This window comes from Apteryx mantelli, chromosome 1 (genome assembly GCF_036417845.1).
Source record: "Apteryx mantelli isolate bAptMan1 chromosome 1, bAptMan1.hap1, whole genome shotgun sequence".
Lineage (NCBI taxonomy): Eukaryota > Metazoa > Chordata > Aves > Apterygiformes > Apterygidae > Apteryx > Apteryx mantelli.
In genome coordinates, this window is record NC_089978.1 from 150251734 (window position 1) to 150271120 (window position 19387).

A 19387-nucleotide genomic window follows, 5' to 3' on the forward strand; every position below is an offset into this window, starting at 1 on the left:
CTTTCCAAGCTTCCAACTATTTAATGCATAGAAACTTAACAGTTTCTAACTATTTAATGGGGTGGGGGAGGGGGGGAAGAGGAGGAGACCAAGCATTTGCCAGTAAGTTCCACTTCGGGGCGAGCAGCTTCAGACAAAACCAGGCCGGGAGCGGGCTGCCCGCAGAAAGTTTGCGAGGGGCCGGCGGAGGCGGCGCGGGGACGCGGCCTCCTCCCAAAGAAGGAAACAGCCGCCGACCCGTCCCCGTCCCCGTCCCCGTCCTCCTCCTCCTCGGCGGCGGGGCAGGCGGGGCGGCGGGTGGGCGGGCTGCGGGGCGTCGCCTCGCCTCGCTGCCGGCGCCGGCGCCCCTCCCGGCGCGGGGGCTATAAAGCGAAGGGCGGCGCGGTCGCCGGGAGCGCCATGGCCGAGGTGAAGCTGGCCGTGCTGGGCGGCGGCGGAGCCGGCAAGTCGGGTAAGGGCCGCGCCGCGGCCAAACTTCCCCTCGCGCTCGGTGGGGCGGCGGAGCGGCGCCGCCGCGGGCGGCTGGTGCCGGCGCTAACGGCGGCGTTCGCTTCCCCCGCAGCGCTCACGGTGCGGTTCCTGACCAGGCGCTTCATCGGGGAGTACGCGTCCAACGCCGGTGAGCGGGGCGCCGCGGGGCTGGGCGGGGGGCGCCGGGGCGGGCAGGCTCCCCCCCTCCCGCGGGGCTCTGCCGTGCGGGTAACGGAGGGTGGGCTGCTTTCGGTCCAAGTTGAAAAGTGTGCTTCTTTCCGAGGGAAAAAACCCACTTTCACAGAAGCTTTACCGAGATTAAGTTTTGGTTTATTTATCACTGAGAGTTCCTGAGGAAATACGAGCTGTGAAGCCTAGAAAAGGTAAGCTAAATATCGGTGGTGTGATCATTCGAAACTTGGGTAGTGCACTAGGTAGGTGAAGTGCTCATCAGGGGGACTGTGAAGAGACTTGGAGATAACTGAGTCGTGTGCACGAGGCTTGGGTAGCTTATGGTAAGTTCACTTGGAGAGAAGATAAAGATGAGAGTAAAGAAATAGATTAAAAGAAGACTTGTTCTATTGAATATCTCCTTACCAGTCCTGCAGGAGAAGTGAAACTGTTTATCAGGCACTCCTGGTTACTCAAAGCCCCTGCTCTTGCGGGAATGTGCTGATTTGAAAGCTCTGTGGAAAGTCTTGCCATGCTGGGGACAGAATTTCTCATTCATATCAGAATAAATACACTGATCCTTAAGACACTTTGAAGATCCTGGAAAATGGCAAAACAGGATTTGAGCCTTCACACCTTGCACAGAAGCAATATAGGTACTATCTAACTGGTATGCAGACAATTTTGGAGGTGTGCCATTCTAGTTGATGTGTCATGAGAAGTCCCAAAACTTAATAAACAGAGAAGATTGCTACCTACCTCTTCTCTACTAAAGTGAGAGATTTTTTATCAAAAGCATTTTTTTTACAAAAATCAGTAGCTTTCCATGTTTCACAAATAGCAGCACTAAGTTAAATTTCAGTTATACATCCAACTGAACTTACTTTAAAAGCAGAGTTGCATAAGTTGTTTACCAATGTTGTTACTGTGCAAAAACAGACTGGACAGTTTGTGTCCCAGATGGTTTATAATCTAAATCTAATCTTATAAATGGAAGTTGCATACTGTTCTCCATGCTCTGAATGCATCCTAAACCACCTACAATTAAAAACAGGCTTCCTTGTCCTGAGACTCCAATATTTCAAGGAGACAAGTATAATCCAAAAAAAACCAAAACCATTTTCCTTTGTAAATAGATGTTTGTTGGAAGATAAGTTTAGAGAAAGGGAATTTTGAGAAAGGAAATATGGGTCATAAACTACAGAACATCCCAGAACACTGTTAATGCAGTCAAAAGTATTAACTAAAAATAATTTGTTTAATAATGAAAACCACCGGTGGCTGCAGATTTGACACCCTGGGATATTTGGGACTGACAATTGCCTAAGACATGCATGAAGTATGCTTCAGACGAGCATGGTGCTGAACAGAAGACACTTACACTTCAAACTTTTCATGTTTATTTGGGGCATAGATAAGGGTTACCATCTCTGGAAGTGTATGTTCAGTAGTGCCAATACTAACTTCTGTCCTTGGGAGTTCAGTAACCGAGGAATTGTACTGTAGACAGCCTGTTGGCTGCTAGCACCATGAATGCAAGCTGATTACACTTCCTCAAACAGCAGTTTGTTCTAAAATAGCGGTGGTCGGCCTGCAGCAGAGCTCCCAGGGTTGCTAGTGCTGGAGGAGAGTCTTAAATCTGAGAGTTCACATTACAGAAATATCTTAGGATCTAGTCTAAGGGCATGATTCTGTAAATATTACTGGCCTTAATGCTGCTTAGGATGAGAATTCTGATTAAAGCACTAAATCTCATGGTAAATAAACATTAGTACAAGTATACCAATATTTACTACCAAACAGTGACTTTTGTGCAGAGTCAGCACTTACACATAGGCTAGCTCATTACTTCCATAATCATGAACCTTGGTAGCAAGGTCAGTCGTGTCACCTGCAGTTAGCTGATTATGACCATTTTGCATCCCCTTTGCCTACATTTTTGGAAGATGAAAATTAGGGTCTAACAGCATTTTTCACACCAGCACTTCCATGGGAACACAACAGTGAAATAGTACTTGGCCAGCCATATGATGAAGGGATTGGGCAGCTCAGGTGCTACAAAATGAATGGGTTTGTTTCCAGCTTAAAAAAAAAAATAAATAAAGGAATCATGCCAAACTGGAGGAACTAAATAGTTCCTCAGTATTACATAGCAAATCTCACTTTCAGTGTTCTCTCTTCACCACCACCCCCAGTCTCTCTAATGCTGGTTTTCTTTCAATGTGATGTATCTTCTAGAATGCATCTACACTAAACACTTGTGCCTGGATGGGAGGCAGATTCACTTGGAAATTTATGACCCTTGTTCACAGGTAAGAATTTTAGGGACCAAATAAAAGCTGTTCCTCATTCTACCTATGCAATAGTAGAAAGGGTGGGGGGAAATCCAAGCTTGCTGTCTGTACTTGGAATTTGTATTTGCTATTTTTATCTGGAATGACTGAAATTTCCTAGTTGCTGTGGCTTAGAACACTAAATATTTTTCCACTTCATGGAAGTACAACAACTTTTGTGTAAATGCTTTTGCATTTTTGGAATACTACTAACAAGAATAACTTCTGCTCCCATGTTACACCATTAAATATACAGATAAGTTTTATACAGATATAGCTTTAGATATAGTTATATATTTCTATATAAAATTATGCAGTTCAGTTTTATCAAATCTCCTAAATGATTGAAATTCAGTTTATAAAGCAAGTGGTATGTTAAATACTTGTAGAAATGGTCAAAGTAGATAGGCCTGGAAGCAAGACTTCCATTCACAGAACAGATCAAAGGCAACCCATAATGCAGACTTCTGCATGTTGAGCTGAATGTTGACCACAGTAAAACACCTTGAAATAAAGTTTTCATTTCTTTCTTGCCATCACAGGAGTAGAAAGATTTTGGTACTCTGTAATAACATGCAGATCTAGATAGGTCTGGCTAGTTAATTGCATCACCTGTCCAGAAGGGATCCTTGTGAGCTAATCTTGCCTCTTGCCAACCAGGACAATGAGTGCTAAAGCTGAACAAATCTAAGTCTTACTCAGACTTGAATTCAAGGACTGAAAGCTCAACTTAGTGAGCACAAAAAACAACAACAACAAAAAAAACCAGCCCTGTCCTTTGGCGCAAGCAACAGCACCCTTCATTTGGGAAGGAAAGGGAAATGGCTTTGCAGTTCCTTGCAGCATCCAACTTGTGTGCTCCATTTTCCTGGGTTGGCGATCTAGATAAGCATCCTGGCTTGTGATTCCCAGCATTATTTGTCACAGGGCAATACAGACTCTGAAACAGCCATTATGCCATGTTACAATATTCCATGGAGTCCTCCTTTGCCACACCATCTGTCAGAAACTACTAATCTATGGACTTGCTCCCACCTGTCTCAGACCTCTTTCCTAAGCTTACCTATAGCTTCCACTTTGGCATATTAAGTCCTGGGGCATGTGAATGGCCTCTTAATAAAATGTTTTAAACACTGGTAGTGGCAGCTAGCTAAGGCAAAGCAGACTACATGATGGTCAGAAAAATTGGTAGCTACATCCTGGGAACCCTCTTTCCTTTTCAGACAGGAGATCAGGTGTGATGGAGGGCAGCTCCTCTTTCTGACTCCCTTCTTGTACCAGTTCTTCCTTAGGAGTAAGGGCTAACTTTGGCTGTTTGCTACCTTCTGCTACTCTGTTCCTGACTTTTCCTTAGCTCCTGCAGAGGAATAGGTAGTGAGTAGGATGGGAGGTGGTGGTATTGACTTTTGTGAGATGGGACTGGTGATACTGGAAGGAGATGGATGGGATATGGAGGTACTGTATCCCATGAGAGTTAGGGAAGAAGAGCAAGTCCCAAGAGGATGCCAAGCTGGGGAAGGAAAATTCTCCATTTTTGTCTCTACTTCCTGAAATCTTGCTGCTACCAGTGGGAAGCTTCAGGGATCTCTGCAAAGATCCATCTCCCCTCATCTGTCTGGGAAGCAGCTGCCACACATCTCTTCCTTCCTGTCTCTAAACCTGTTGCACAGTCACCACAAAATTCAAAAACTTTATTAAAAGTCACTGAAGTCTTCAGACAGTTCTGGAAACTTGTGTTTCATCATTTTTTCTCATGCACCTCCTTGCCTTGCTAGTATTTGCTTCCCACTTCTCATGTTAAGTTACATCCTTTGTAGTACAGCTGTGTTCATGGTGCTGTCCTGATGCAGAGCTAATTTAGGCAACCTGGGGGAGGGGTGGAACAGGATGGGGGAGGTTATACATTGCAAAGAGCAAAAGATTAAGATAAACTCATGAGGGAACAACTTACACAGTTCCCAGATTGCTGTCCAGCAAAGCAAGCTGTTTAAGCAAATCTAAAATCAGGAAAATTTTTACCCTCATGCCAATGCAAAAGACAAGGAGCTAAAAAATTCTAGTTTGTTGGGCAACTGCTAGTATTTTACACCTATCTTAGGTCATATGGTCTTGCTAGCTGGTGCTAAAGTACGGGGACAAAGTAATTTGAAATAGCGTTGAAATGCCATTTCCTTAGCTTAAGAGGGCAGTTTGTAGCAGTTGCTTTCTAGAAACTATAATACTTTCTTAGGGTGGAGGATCCCAAAGACTGCTATAACCCTCATTATCACTTGAGTAACTTTTGTTACCTGTTGTGTTAAAGTCAACTGCAGCTTGAAAGGAGATCTTCCATCCCTGTGGAAACTTATCCCATGAGAAAATTATTTGCAGACTTGGAAAAACACAAAGAAAGCTCAGAAGAAATGAGAGGGAACAAAGAACTTTTAACAAATTCGTTAAGCTTACTATGATCAGAATACTAGGGGTATGCAAAACCAAGCCATAGCTATAAATCCAACAAATACTGATGGCCAACATTTCCTTCTCCTGTAACACTGCAGAATATTCAGCATAACTCTGCTGAAAGCAATGGCTGTAGAGTTGATACAATTTTACCACTAAACAAAGTAGAGGTGTTTTATAATGAGTTTGTCAATGATCCGAAGTGCCATCTGTAGCAACAGTTATTCATCAGGCCTTGGGAGCAGGACTCACCTGAATTCAGTGCTAGCACCCAGACCTGTTAGTATCTTTTGCGATGAAAGATGCAGCATTCTCACAGCCGCAGCAACAAAGCGAATGCTCTGAAGTGACAACAGTAGCTGCCCTTTTGCATGGTGAATCTGCTCTTCTTTCAAGCGCAGCGGGGGAAGCTCTCCCTCACAGACGAGCTCCACTGGGCTGATGGCTTTATCATTGTTTACGACATCAGTGACAGAGCGTCGTTTGCCTTTGCCAAAGCGCTGCTGTACCGCATCCGCGAGTCTCAGCTAGGAGCCTGTAAAAAGTAAGTGACGTTAGTTAGTTTCGTTTCCCTCAATCAACATATGAAAAAAGCCGCCAACATTTCTGTGAGCTGCAGGCATCCTAGTAGCAATTAAAATCCAGTTGGGTCCTAGCAGCCTAACACAATACCAACAATAAAATACTTGAAGGCAAACTCTGTTGCAAATTACAAACTATTTCACTGTGTCCAAAGCAGAGTACCTGAGGATTTTCACTCTTATTTCTTACAGCACTACCATTTCAATAACTGCCACAAGTCCATCTGCTGTGATTCACAAGGGTAAAAAGCTGGCATGGTCGCTGTGCTGCTTGCTTACTTCCCCACTCAGTTACCACGCCTGTTATCCTGAAGTACAGCTTGCAGACACAGTATATAGTACAGCTTGCAGACACAGTAACACTAATACATATATGGTATTGAAATGGCATTTGAGAGAGAGCACTGGAGAATGTATTATGTATGATTAATATATCTTTTCTCTAATCAGAACCTTTTTAATTTCAGAATGGTAGAGTCAGCAGTGTTTCTGGTTGGTAACAAACAAGATTTATGCCACATGAGGGAAGTCGGCTGGGATGAAGGACAAAAGCTGGCAATGGATAACAAGTGCCAATTCTGTGAACTGTCTGCAGCAGAACATTATCAGGAAGTTGTGGCAATGTTCATGAAAGTCCTGAGAAACGTCACCTCAAGTTTCAAAGTGAAGGAAAAGAGACGACCAAGTGGATCAAAGTCAATGGCCAAGTTAATCAACAATATGTTTGGAAAAAGAAGGAAATCTGTGTAAAAGATAGTTAGTCTTGAAGTAAGAAGAAGCTGAAATAACAGAGCACAGGTAGCACTTGGGATTCAGTCAGTTTCTTCTAAAGGTCTCTGTTTGGAGGGATAAGATAGGACAAACCAAAGATGGGAGACACTGTGGTCAAGTGGACAGAGTGTAGACCTAGAAGACTCCAGCTTCTGTTTCCAGTTCTACTGCAGACTTACTGTGTTAGGGCTACGTCATTTAATCTCTGAGCTGCCCCTCTCACCCTTTGTCTCATAAGCTGTTTGGAGAACAAGAGTTTTACCTTGCATTTATTCAGCACGAAAGCTATCTTGGATAGAGCTTCCAGGTGTGACTGTAACAATTATTTCCAATAAACTCAGCCTTGTACTCAGCCTTGCTGACCAACAGTCCTGCTTCTGAACTCTGAGATGTACTTGTGCTTTATTGCAAGAACACTTGCACTAAAGGAAAATAAAATACTGCTACTGTATGCAATACCATTTTTGTATTTAACTCAAGGAAGAAAGACTCAGATCATCACATGCCTAAGGGTGCTGACACCTGCTGAAATAAATTAAATGCTTAGACACAAAGTATACAAAAGGTATTTAACTGCAAAGCTGCTTCCCTTGCAGAGGTACCAGAAGCAGATAAACAAGGTAGTATTGTCTCCTGTTCTAGTATTATTTTTGAGTGATGAAAGTATGTAGAGAGGGTTGAGGAGGGTAGGAACTGAAATGTTAGTGAGCATTGAACTGTTTTTGGCAAGAGCACTGTTTAGTGAAATCATTTTATAGCTAGGGCCAGTATGAGGTCAGTATAACTTCTTGGGCTGACTCCATTCACAGAGCAGTTTTCATCTGCTGTAATGAAGTTTACTTACCTGTAACATGGATATATGCCTGTTCACTTTTAGTTGCAAGTAGAAAAGGGCTTGTAAAGCCCATGTACATGTACTGGTACAAAGCACAAGTTATGGCCTGGAATTAAAGGTCAGCCTGCTGCCCATTCAGAGCTCTTACTGTAGACTTAACTAAATAAGGGCTTAGCCTGGCGTGTTTGAAAGTGCTGTGCTCAAACAGAAATTATGAAAGGGAAGAGAAGTGATCTGAAGGTGAATGACTGCCTCTCACCCATTCCAGGGGACAGCTGGCATTCAGTCCTTGCTTTTGAGTTGAAGCCTACCTCTGCTAGGAAGTTATACCTGCCTTGAAACTAAGATCACTTTATCAGAGCAGAATACCAATTTTAAAATGTGCGCCCCAGTAAGATGACATAAAAAGCTATATAATTTTAACATTACTGTTGTAACATAAAATAAAATGAAACATATTTTACTAAATGTTGACCAAAGACCACTTCTTTCTTTAAGGAAAAGATATTTTTTATTTCCTGTTTGTTTTAAAGATTAGAAATACTGGAATATAGTTCTCAGTGTTGACAAGCACAGCTCTACTTTATTTCTATGCAGATGCTGCCCTGCCATATCAAGAGTAATGTATTTAAGACTGTATTATCAGTATCTACAAAATTGAACTTGAAGACTACCCATGTACTCCCTTCAGCTTTTCAGCACACATGCAGTTCTAGAACTACTAACAGGCCGTTGATCTGTCAGGGTACCTATATCTTGCCAACTCTAGCATTGTCAGATTTGAAAACTCTTATCTATATTTACTGCTCTGATATTAAATAAACTGGATGTAAGATGGATATATTAACACTGCTTTTCTTTACTGTGGTATAAAGCTGTAAAGACTTTTTTTTTTTTTTTTTTTTTTTTTACTTCTGTGAAAACAAAGAACTATGCAGACCTGGAGTTCAAATCAGAAAAAGTAAATCTGGAAATCAGACACTTCCATAAGAGAGGCTCTAGCTGTTTTCCCTTACACACTGAAGAAGCCTTCATGTATCTTTATACAGTGAATAGTAGAGAACTTTTTTGTATTCTTTATCCTTTACAAATTGAAGCTACAGAGAAGCTCATTAGTTTTGATTTGCTGGTATTAATAGGAAGGTTGGCTTCCAGATCGGTATAATCTGCAGTATGCCCCACAGTTTTGCTTCCCCGTTGTCCATATGGAGTAAGTACTGGAAGACACAGTGGCTGTCTTCTGGCCTACGTGCTAGCTTTCATTCTCCTGAAAACCAGCTGAAACATGGTTGCAGGATGCACTAAGGCTTGGGCATGCTAAAGCCCCCAGTATAATCTGACTTGCTTAAGATCAGTATTTCACATGTTTCTTACTGCTGCTAAGTGTAGATGAAGAAGAGTGCAGAATTGGGAAGGAATTCAGTTTGAAAGTGGTTAAAGAATGTTTATGTTCTTCCTGTATATTTTATTAGTATTATTCCTTATTTCTTTAAAAATGAAGGCTTTTAAAGGAAAATGGGATACTTGGAAGACTGATTTCTATATTGCCAAATGTTCATAGAGTTTTAAAAGTGAAGCTGATGTGTTACTGGCTCAGACACATTTGAAGATGTCACTTGATAACACACATCATAATCTCACAAAGCTTACTGAATCATTTAACTGGATGCAAGCAAGAAACCTGCTTGCATGAAGAAGTACATCTTATATCCCCATGCTGGATGTTCAGCCTTGATAGCGACATCACCTACAGGATATTGAACTCATTGAAGAGAGTGGAAATGGCACAATCTGGATTGCCAAGGTGGGTTGCTTCAGCATGCAAGCCCACCCTTTCTCACCAAAAGAGCTTGAAATTACCATACAAGCGTTAAAGTTTCTTGGTGTCATGTCAGGAAGTCCTTGTTCAGATGAACTTTCTACAGTTTCAGTAACATTTTGCCCGAGAAAGGCACTCAGAATTTGACGTTCTTTCTCACTGCCTTTAACTTTTTTTATTTTAGAAACAGTGACATAAAAGCAGAGATTCTACAGAAGTAAAAAGGTAAGAGCCCCTGGCTCCCAAATGCTGCCTCTCAGCTTTCAGGTGTATTTTGAAGCTCTTTCTCACAACCATTTCGAAATAAACAATCAAGACAAGCACAACCTCAGCTTTTTTTCCTTCTGTCATGTCTGTCTGCATTAAACTCCTTTTGTTTGTAAATCCCACTACAGCCACATTCACAACAGGTCAGAGGGAAAAATCTTACAGAAATAAGCTTAAAATCCCAGAATAAAGAATAGGCATGTGTAGTATTAAGCAGACCAACCAAACATACTGTTTCTTTCTAATATATCTAATCAAGACAGCAATAAAGAGGTGGATCAGAGGTTTTGATGATGTGCTTAAAAGGTGCTACCATAGGTTTTCTAGCCCATTGCTGGAAACCGATTTCTGAAGTGATAATATGGGTGAACACTGAAGCACAAAAACCCTATGAGCAATGTGGGGACAGCCTTATTTCTTTCCTTTCTCTCTGTGTGGCTACACTGTTATGAGGATGGTGCAGCAGTGGATATTTGAACATGTTCTGTCCAGTCAGAAGGTAGGTAGGTAGGTAGGTAGAGAGAGAGAGATGTGGCGGCTATCAACCTGTACAAGTATGATGGATCCACATTGCTCAGTGGTATTTTCAGAGGGTAAACTGTGAAGAAGAGGGTGTTATGAATTCTACTGAAGACAAGAGTAAAATGCAGTAAGTATCCAAGAACAGAATGATTTTCCATCAGCATGCCTGTTGGAGGAGGTGCTTTCTGTTAATGAAGTTTTCCTATAGATTTGCTTTGCTTATGGATACAGGAACAAACTCCACCTCTGATTAATGTGCTTGAAAGGAATACTTTCCTATCTGCTCTTAAACAAGAAATAATAATAATAATAAAAAAGACAGACCACCAGCCTAGAATAATCAAGGGCAATATTAAACTGTACTCTAGAATAGATTAGCCATCTGTATATTAAAAATATCCAGCTCCCTTCCCCTTTAAACCAGTCCACAGAAGCAGAGGCCGCTTTTGCAGCCTTAACCTGCCCTTGGAAAATGAAAACAAGGGAAAGCTAAATTTTGACATGCTACTCAGCCTGTTCAAAAAGCAAATCCTTTGTTTACATGCCTAAATGTGGATCTGGGAGCCTAAGTGTCAGCTTCTGTTGTTTTAAAACTTGGGTTTGATTTTTCCATAAAGAAGCAGTGCTGTAAGTGCCTAAGTATTTTTTCTTCCACAACTGATATTATACGAGACAAGAAAGCTATTCCGGGTAGGAAGTTATTTTTAAACAGACATTATTCTTTCTCAGAATCAGACTATAAGTTTCTGTCTACTTTTAATTGCTTTACAAAGTAAATTGAGTCCCTCTAGTTATATAATTAATATCCACGTTTATCCCTATGTTGAGCCATTTACAGCTAAATTCATTTTTTAAGACTGGCTAGGAGTTCAGATATGCTTTTAATCTCTGCTGAACTTTGTAAAGATCCAGAGTTGTTCCAGTGCAAGGCTCTGACAGTACAGAGAAATATGTACTGTAACTGAGACAAGTAGAGAATGGAGCTGCTACCATGGGGCTTGAACCAAATGACCTAAGCAGATCTGTCCTCCCATACACTGTTATGTTCCTATTCAACAGCAAAATGACATCACAACTCTATTATACATTTTATTGCTTGAAAACAATACAAAGAAAGTAGAAATTTAAGCATTAGACCTTTAAACTGTAGGTACTGTGGTATCTAAATCTAATTAAGAGTTAATTTTTAAAAGGCACAACTTTTTAAATTGACTTCAACACAATTTTTTTTAAGTGTTTGATAAGCCTTTAGGTGGATTCCCTCCCAGAAAAACTTTATTTTAAAGATGCTGTAATCCTCTGAATGTTTTACAACCTTTAGCAGAGAGCCTTTTAAACATAACATGCCGCTTAATGAGGAGAAAAATGTCAGCTTTACAGTTTCCAATAGCTCCCTCTCGTGGTTCTTTGCTCACACTTCATCCTCTTCAGTGAGCAATGAAACATTTTAGTTTCGTCTCAGGTTGAAACATCAATGATATAAACCCAAGACAACTGATCACAAAGTACAGGTGAAAACTCCCCTTCTTTCCAATACAACAGTTCTGCTATCCATTATGCTGAGCTTAAAAATATGAAGTTTCATAGGCTTCAACTGACAGTATTGTTACTAATAAAAGTATAAATGTTTATAAGGTTTATCTTTTCTCAGGACTGGCACTTTTGAGCTCAACTGTTTTGCTGAAATAAAGTTCAGTTATCTTGTCTAAGATGCTGAAAGGTTTCCTGTTAACATACTGTCCATGCATATTAATATCCTCAAGAAGGGCCTACAAGCTTCTATCATTTTCCTAACTATACCTGTTCATGTGGATAAGAGGTCTTGCCTCCACCTGGTCTTTCTACCACTTCCTTAAGACATCTAGCCCTAGAACACCTTCTTGGAGACACGGCAGAGAGTTAAGGCACAGTTAGGGAAGAGTGTTTCACTTCTTGTCTGTAATATGTTGTGCAGATATACTGGGGCAATCTTTAAATGAGTGAGGTCACTTACTGGAAAGACTCTGAGGATGGGATTCACCTGGACAAATATTGCAGTCTACTTCTAGATTCTCATCTCAACTAGATGCCTTTCTAGCAAACAATTTATGACATCAAGGAGATCTCTGGAATAAGCTAGATGGAGCATGTACCAAAAAGGTATTAAGTTGTTCTCCAGCTATAAAGATAATTAGGATTGGAGATCTCTAAAGTTAGGTTAAATGACTCATGTTCCAAATATGGCCTCTTGGGGCTCTTTGCTAGCTATGTTGCCCTTCTTTGGCCCTACAGGGCCCTTCTGTCCTACTTTATAAAGTCAATTGAACCCCTATGGTTAGACAATTAACATCTAACTTGGGCTGACCACTGGGGTCACTTAATGCTAAATTTATTTCATATGATTGATCAGGAAGCTGGATTATATTTGATCCTTACTGAACTTCATGAAACACCCTGAAATCCAACCATCACATGTTAAATTAATGGATGGACTGAAAAGTAGCCAAGGCAAGTTAACCAAGTACTGCCACAGACTGCTTCCTAGCTAGCTCATTAAAAACTAACTAGCAGATCTTGATGCTTCACTGCAGTCTGCAGCTTAGACATATTTTAAATGTCTTGCCTATGGTAACTCAAAAGGTCTAAGGTGGAGCAGAAAGTTAAATCAGGTCTTCTGAGTCCCAAGCTAGTGATTGAACTAATAGATGGCTTTCTGTCCTGGAAAATATGTATCAGCAATGTGTGCATGAGGAAAGACACTGGCTCGCTGCCTGTCTTACTCTGATAGCAATTACCAGCCAGATAGAATGAACCAAGATCACTACTTGTAAATGAACTGCATTAAATCTGTGTTGCTTATGCCTTGCTCTGCAATTGGGTGTCCTGCTCTTTGCAAATGTAGGATTTTGTACCAAATGGCTCTAATATATCACTGAACAGGTAGTTTAACTAAACAACAATGGAAGTTGTTCAATGAGCTATTTCCTTTAGACCATGGATATGAGGTCACAGTCACACCAGTTTCTCATCACATCTCCAGCTGTTACAGCACTACAGTGACCATACAATGCCATGAGAAGCCCAGAGGTGTGCATGTGCTGATGCACCAGCTGGCTGCTGCTACATAGTGTATGCAACAGCTGCATTGTAAATGCCTTTCCCTCCCTGAGAGTGCTAATCTGGTGCTGTTTTCACTTATTTGCACGAAACTTAGAAGAACACAATGCATTCTGAAATTCTAGTTCCTCTTTCAAATTTGACCAGTACTAACAGGTTCAGAAGTTTCTAGCAGGAGAATGAACTGACAGGGCATTCAAATAGCCCTTGCTTCCTCAGAAATGGCTGAAGGGGAATCTAGACTGGAATCTAGGCTGAAATTTTCTTATACAGTTAAATACAGTTCTATTTTCTTTTGCAGTTAAATTGGTAAAACAGGATAGAAACTGCTTCATAGTTTCTTCCACATGAGAGATCACCAGGGTAGCCATCTTCTGCTTTGCAACAAGACAACTGCATACAAAAATCCTAATTTAAACAAAGTTCTCATCCACAATAATGGATTATTAGAAATGTGTCTTGCTGGCATATAGCTAGGCCTCATGCTCCAAATTCTCTGCATGAGAATGCCCTCAGAGTGAGTTTTCCTACTTGTCAAAGGCAAGTCACACAGATAAAGTTACTTGTACATAAGGGTTCTTATGATTGCTGGGGTGAGCTAAATGGATGTACAATTATATGATTAAATAGAACAACGTTTTTTACTAACTACATATAATTTTGGCTGTCACTCAGAATTCAATTGCATTAGATGATTCAGTAAATGACTAAGGTAGTCTGGGATGTATCCTACACAGACCTCAGGGAATACTGCAAGTACTGAGCTAAGTCACATACATAACTTATTTCAGACAAAACTGGAAAATGTTTACAAGACTAATCTATATTCATCTTTTACACTGCTTGACATCTCCTTATATTTGCTTGCATTTTCAATCATTATTACAGATTTACAAACAAATTCTATCTGTGTGTGTATGTGCTAAGTTTCTCTAGGTGTCCAGGGGCACACTTAGTCATCCTTTCAGCCTATATTAAAAAAGCCAGATACCCAGGGCTGTGCATCCTGAATGATCCAGTCTGGTTTCACAGAGCTAGTTGTTAAAGCAGTCTTTTCTAGTCTAGCCATTAAACACTGCTTCCAACAAGCTTTTCTCCATACTGGTGCTGTAACTCTCCTAGGAGCCGCAACAGCTGTGTTCAGCTTAGCAAGCTAGTTTCTCCTTTCTCATCTCCTTCCCAGTCCAGCTTCAACCTCTGGATCTTATTATCAATTTAGTAGCAGAGGGTATATACATACTTGGATTACTAATACACAGAACAGGTACAGCACAGTGTATTATCATGACCTGATCTATTTCTAACAAAATGCACTGATACATGCCTGTGGATGTGAGGGGAGTGGGAAAAATATTTCCTTCTCTCTCCTATCTGTATGCATACATAAGTGCACACACATGCAATGAATCTGATTTTTTTTTTTTTTTGAAAATCTGCGCTAACATATTCAGATATGGGTATACCCAAATGGAGGTCAAAGTAGACTAATAAATATGCATACCAGCACTTTTCAGGCACAAGTCATGGGACAAATAGATAAGAACAGATATATAGATACATTTTTATATAGATATATATGTAGCTATTATATCTATAGATATAATAGATAAGAACAGATAGAACAGATGTCAAAACATCTACATTTTCATTTTGACCACAGAGTATGTAATGTTTAGATGCAGAATGGGAGAGACACTAGTGTAATAGAAGCTCTGACAATTCTTCGCAAGAAAATCAGAGCCAGCAACATACTCCCCTGCTATTAACCAGCATTTTTCCCTGTCACCTCAAACAAAAGAATTATTTTGTGCAAACCTGTTCAGTCACCGATTGCTCACTATGCAATGCATTGGACCAAAACTACTGTCAAAAAATCACAGACAAATTCCACACAGGCCTTATTGAAGATAACCAGTCTAAGCTGGATCTGAATGAGCAGTTCAAGCATTAGAAGCAGCCCAGCCCATTACCAGCCCAAACTCAGCTTTATTCTTCATAGCAGGTATGCAGTCAAGGGACTGGGAAGGCACACTGATGCGTAAAGCACTTGTCTCATTTAGTTCTGTCTGGCTTGCCTAAAACTGCGATTTCTCCAGATCCTCCAGCTCCAGATCCTCAGCAGGATCCCTCCTGCTTTGTAGCATTAGAAGGAACTTGCACAGAGCCAGCTGCCCATTGCCTCTTTTTCTCCAGCTATCACCCTTCCTTTGTCCAGCTGAAGAGGGGAGATGTGAGCCTTTGTTTTTAATAGGACTAAACTCAGGCTCAAATCCTGCTTGCTGTTGTTCTGGAGCAAATCCAGAATGACTCCAGATTTACAGTGCTACAAGTGAGAACTAAATTATGCCCTGAAAATTCATTTAAAAATCTTTCAGACACCTAAGCAGATGGATAAATCAAGCACAGATTCTCAGGTCAACCTCTACCAGAAGGAAACTCTCATCTGACTTACGGTAGAAGTAAGATGCTATGGTAGCAGCTAACAATAGAAAGAGAGACACAGTAAGGGAAGGGAATATTTCTCCTTACAAACTCACTTGATTTAATACAAGGCATGTGCAATTAATGATGGCTTTGAGTGATACCTGTATGTTTTATAGGTTTATAAATTGGTTGTAGTAAAATCTTATACATCCTATATCACTAGGTATTGTTTCAGCCTATTACAGGAGATATCTATCTAGAGTTAACTGAATTGTATTAATCTGATCCTAGTTTAATGATGCCTTAACATTTTTATGGGAGAATTTAATGTTTGCAATATCCATGTTCCTTATTTGAAAGTGTGACTTATAGGTTCTCATCTTCCTTAAATTATGAAATCCTTCAGCTAATAAAGGAAAATGATTATGGTTTGCAAAAAAGGCAAAGTCATTTAACAATCCATATAACTGTCTATTGTAGGTCTTTGCATAATAATTGTAATTTAGCTATTAGGAGTTCTAAAGGCAGTTATCAGTCATATGCTGCAATTCTGAGGAATAAGGGAAAACTTCAAATTATTTAAGGGCTTTGTACTTTGAAAAGGGAGAAAAAAAATACACCAGAAATCAATAATACATTTAGCAGTGAAAAAAATGGTTCTCCTGAAATAACCAGTTGTTGATGGCAATTTTTCTAATTATCCAATATTAAAATTTTCAGCTTTCCTCCTTTTCACAGCTGCAAAATGATCTTCCCTTTTTACAGGTACTTGTGTGAGCAGAGAGGTAAAAGGAAAGATTTAAAAGGAGAGATAGGTCTAAGTTACTGAATTCAGACAGGGATTTTGAAAATGCCAAAGGTAGCTTCTGTGCAACTCCTCGGGGACTTCCAAGGTCATATTAGCTAGTCTAACGCCAAGTTAGGAATAGAACTTGCAATTCTTGGTGCCCCAGATTTTCCTTGTTTGCCATTGGTACATGAAAAGAGGTGACCAAGAGAAATCAGATGGACTGTAGCCCTAAAGAATATTTATTTTGCAATTTGAGATGGCTATTATAAGTTGACTTCATATATACAGTATATCTAGACTATTTCTTTCACTAATGAGGAAGCTGTATACTTGAATCTTGCTTAGCTAGCTCCACATGCTTTCATATTTCAGGCAGTATGGCACAGCCTCTGCAGCTGTAAGATCTTCCCTTAAGATCCTTCCCCCTAGCTATTCTCAGTAGCAGGTGTACCAGGGAGGTGGCCGCCTCAGTCCCAGGAAAGACTATGTAGCAAGTCTCACTGGAAGCCATTTCCAAGCATATGAAGAATAAGCAGGTGACTATGAACAGCCAGTACAGATTTACCAATGCTAAATTTTTCTTGAACCTGCTTGCTTTCTGTGGTGTGTCTACATGGATGCAGGAAGCACAACACATAAATTACCAAGACCTTTGACAATCTCTCTTAGCACACTGGTAGCTGAACTGGAGAGATGGACTGGACGGGAGGACTACAAGGAGGCTGGGAAACTGGCTGGATGGTCAGGCTAAAAGGGTAGTGATCAATGGTTCAAAGTCTAACTGGGACTGGTTTCTACTGGCATTCCTCAGGGGTTGATACTGGGACTGATGCTATTTAACATCTTCATTGACAATGCCAACAATGGGACAGAATGCACCCTCAGCAAGTTTGCGATGACACCAAACTGAGGGCAGGGATTGAGAAACTGTGGGGCTGCCATTCAGAGGGACCTAGACAACCTGGAGAAATGGGCCAACAGGAACCTCATGAATTTCAATAAAACAAATGTGAAGTCCTGCATCAGTACAGGCTGGGGACTAAGTAGACTAGAGAGCAATTCTGCAGAAAAGAAGCTGGTGGTCCTAGTGGACAAGCTGAATATGAATCAGTGGTGTGCTCTTGCAGCTCTGAAGGCCAACTGCATCCTGGGCTGTATTAGTAAGAACACAGCCAGCAGGTTGAAGGAAGTGATTATTCCCTCCAACTTGGCACTTGTGTGGCTGCTTCTGGAAAACTGCTGTTTTGGTGCCTCCAGTGCAGGAGAAATACTGACAAGCTGGAGTAAGTTCAGCAGAGAGCTGCTGAGATGATCAGGGGACTGAAGCACATGATGTACCAGGAGAGGCTGAGGCAACTGGGTTTACTTAGCCTGGAGAAAAAAAGGTTATGGGGGATTTAATTGCCCAGCAGGGGTCTACAGAGAAGACAGAATCAGACTTTTCTCAGAGGTGTACAGCAAAAGGACATGGGGCAACAGACACAAGTTGCAGTATGGGAAATTCCAACTAGATACAAGGAAAAAAGAAAAAAATCAAAAAGAAAAAAAAAAGAGTGGTTAGGCACTGAAAGAGGTTTACCAGTGAGGTTTCAGAATCTCCATCCTTGGAGATTTTCAAAACTTGACTGCATAAGGCTCTGAGCAACTTGACCGAACTTCGAAGGCAGCCTTGCTTTGAGCAGGGGTTGGACTAGATGACCCCAAAAAACATCCCTCCAACCATTTGACTCTATTACATATGTCCTTCCTTTGCTCACCTCTCAAAGCTGCAGTAGAGATAGCATAGCCTCTAAGGCCTGAACTAGTAGGAAGTTTCTGCCCATCTGAAAGAAAGACAGTGAGATAGAAGGACATTTCCTGTGGGCCGTCTGGTTGGACCACGCTGACAGTCACAGGCAAGTCTTTAAGGACTGTCATGGAGGACGTGGCTGGTATTGTGACAGCTACAAAAAGAATATGCACTACTTCTTCCTCTTTTAAAGCACCCTTCCACTGCTGCAAGGATATTTATAAAGAGTTTCAGTGTACTAACAATGAAAGTTAAGAAGCTTAGATGAAAATAGTCTAAATGAGTATGTCTTATAAGCGTTAAAACTGAAATAGCTAGAATATTAATTATTGCATGATATTCAAAGAACATTCCAATAGGAGCACTCTGCCTTCACTTCAGCTATGACATTTGTCTTTCAATCATATTCTCGTCTTATTTCACTTACATTTGGTATACAGCACATTTTTTGTAATAGACTTGGAGGTCAAGGCACAAAATCGACAGATGTGCCAGGCACATAGCTACGAACAGGCACTATGGCATGCAACAGCTAACAGAAATGCAAATCTTAACATTCATCAACCACCTATAACACAAAATGCCATTTAACAGACCGACATAGACCAACAAAAATATATTCTGAGTACCTCCTTTACATTCTGTATTTACAATGGTGATAACTATCTGCTGTTGGTAAATGCTGACCACCTTGCACATCAATTGATTTTTACAATGATAAGATCCATTCTTTAGATGGATCAGCAGAACATGCTGAGAAAACAAGCAGTAATGCCCTGACTGAAAATGGATTACTTCTGTGAATTGCTGATGTCCTTTAACTCACTTAAAATAGGTGCAAAATACACAGACAAGTTAAAATAAAAATAGTACCAGTTCAGTAAAGGTGAAGAAAAATAAGCTGTTCTCATGCATCCTGCTGGATATTAACTCCTTTGAGAGAAGTGGCTTTGAAAAGTCAGTTTCTTACCTTTTAAGACTTATTTTACTTACTGTTACAAAAGGTTCTGTTCTAATCTCTTTGAATGGATATTCTCTACTTACATCAAACCAAGAAAGTGCTTTAAGAGGAATGT

The 19387-nt window shown here is 40.7% G+C and overlaps 1 protein-coding gene and 1 long non-coding RNA gene across 2 annotated transcripts; both read left to right on the forward strand.

Annotated features, from left to right (window-relative positions):
- Positions 1-351: 351 nt before the first annotated feature.
- Positions 352-8072, forward strand: RERGL (RERG like). Its single transcript, XM_067306485.1, has 5 exons — positions 352-451; positions 563-619; positions 2881-2954; positions 5819-5961; positions 6466-8072. The coding sequence occupies exons 1-5, from the start codon at positions 400-402 to the stop codon at positions 6746-6748; spliced, it is 609 nt and encodes a 202-aa protein (XP_067162586.1). The 5' UTR covers positions 352-399; the 3' UTR covers positions 6749-8072.
- Positions 8073-8523: 451 nt separating this feature from the next.
- On the forward strand, positions 8524-9743 carry LOC106488502 (uncharacterized). Its single transcript, XR_001293202.2, has 2 exons — positions 8524-8639; positions 9106-9743. It is a non-coding gene; the product is annotated as an uncharacterized lncRNA (long non-coding RNA).
- The last annotated feature ends 9644 nt before the right edge of the window (positions 9744-19387 follow it).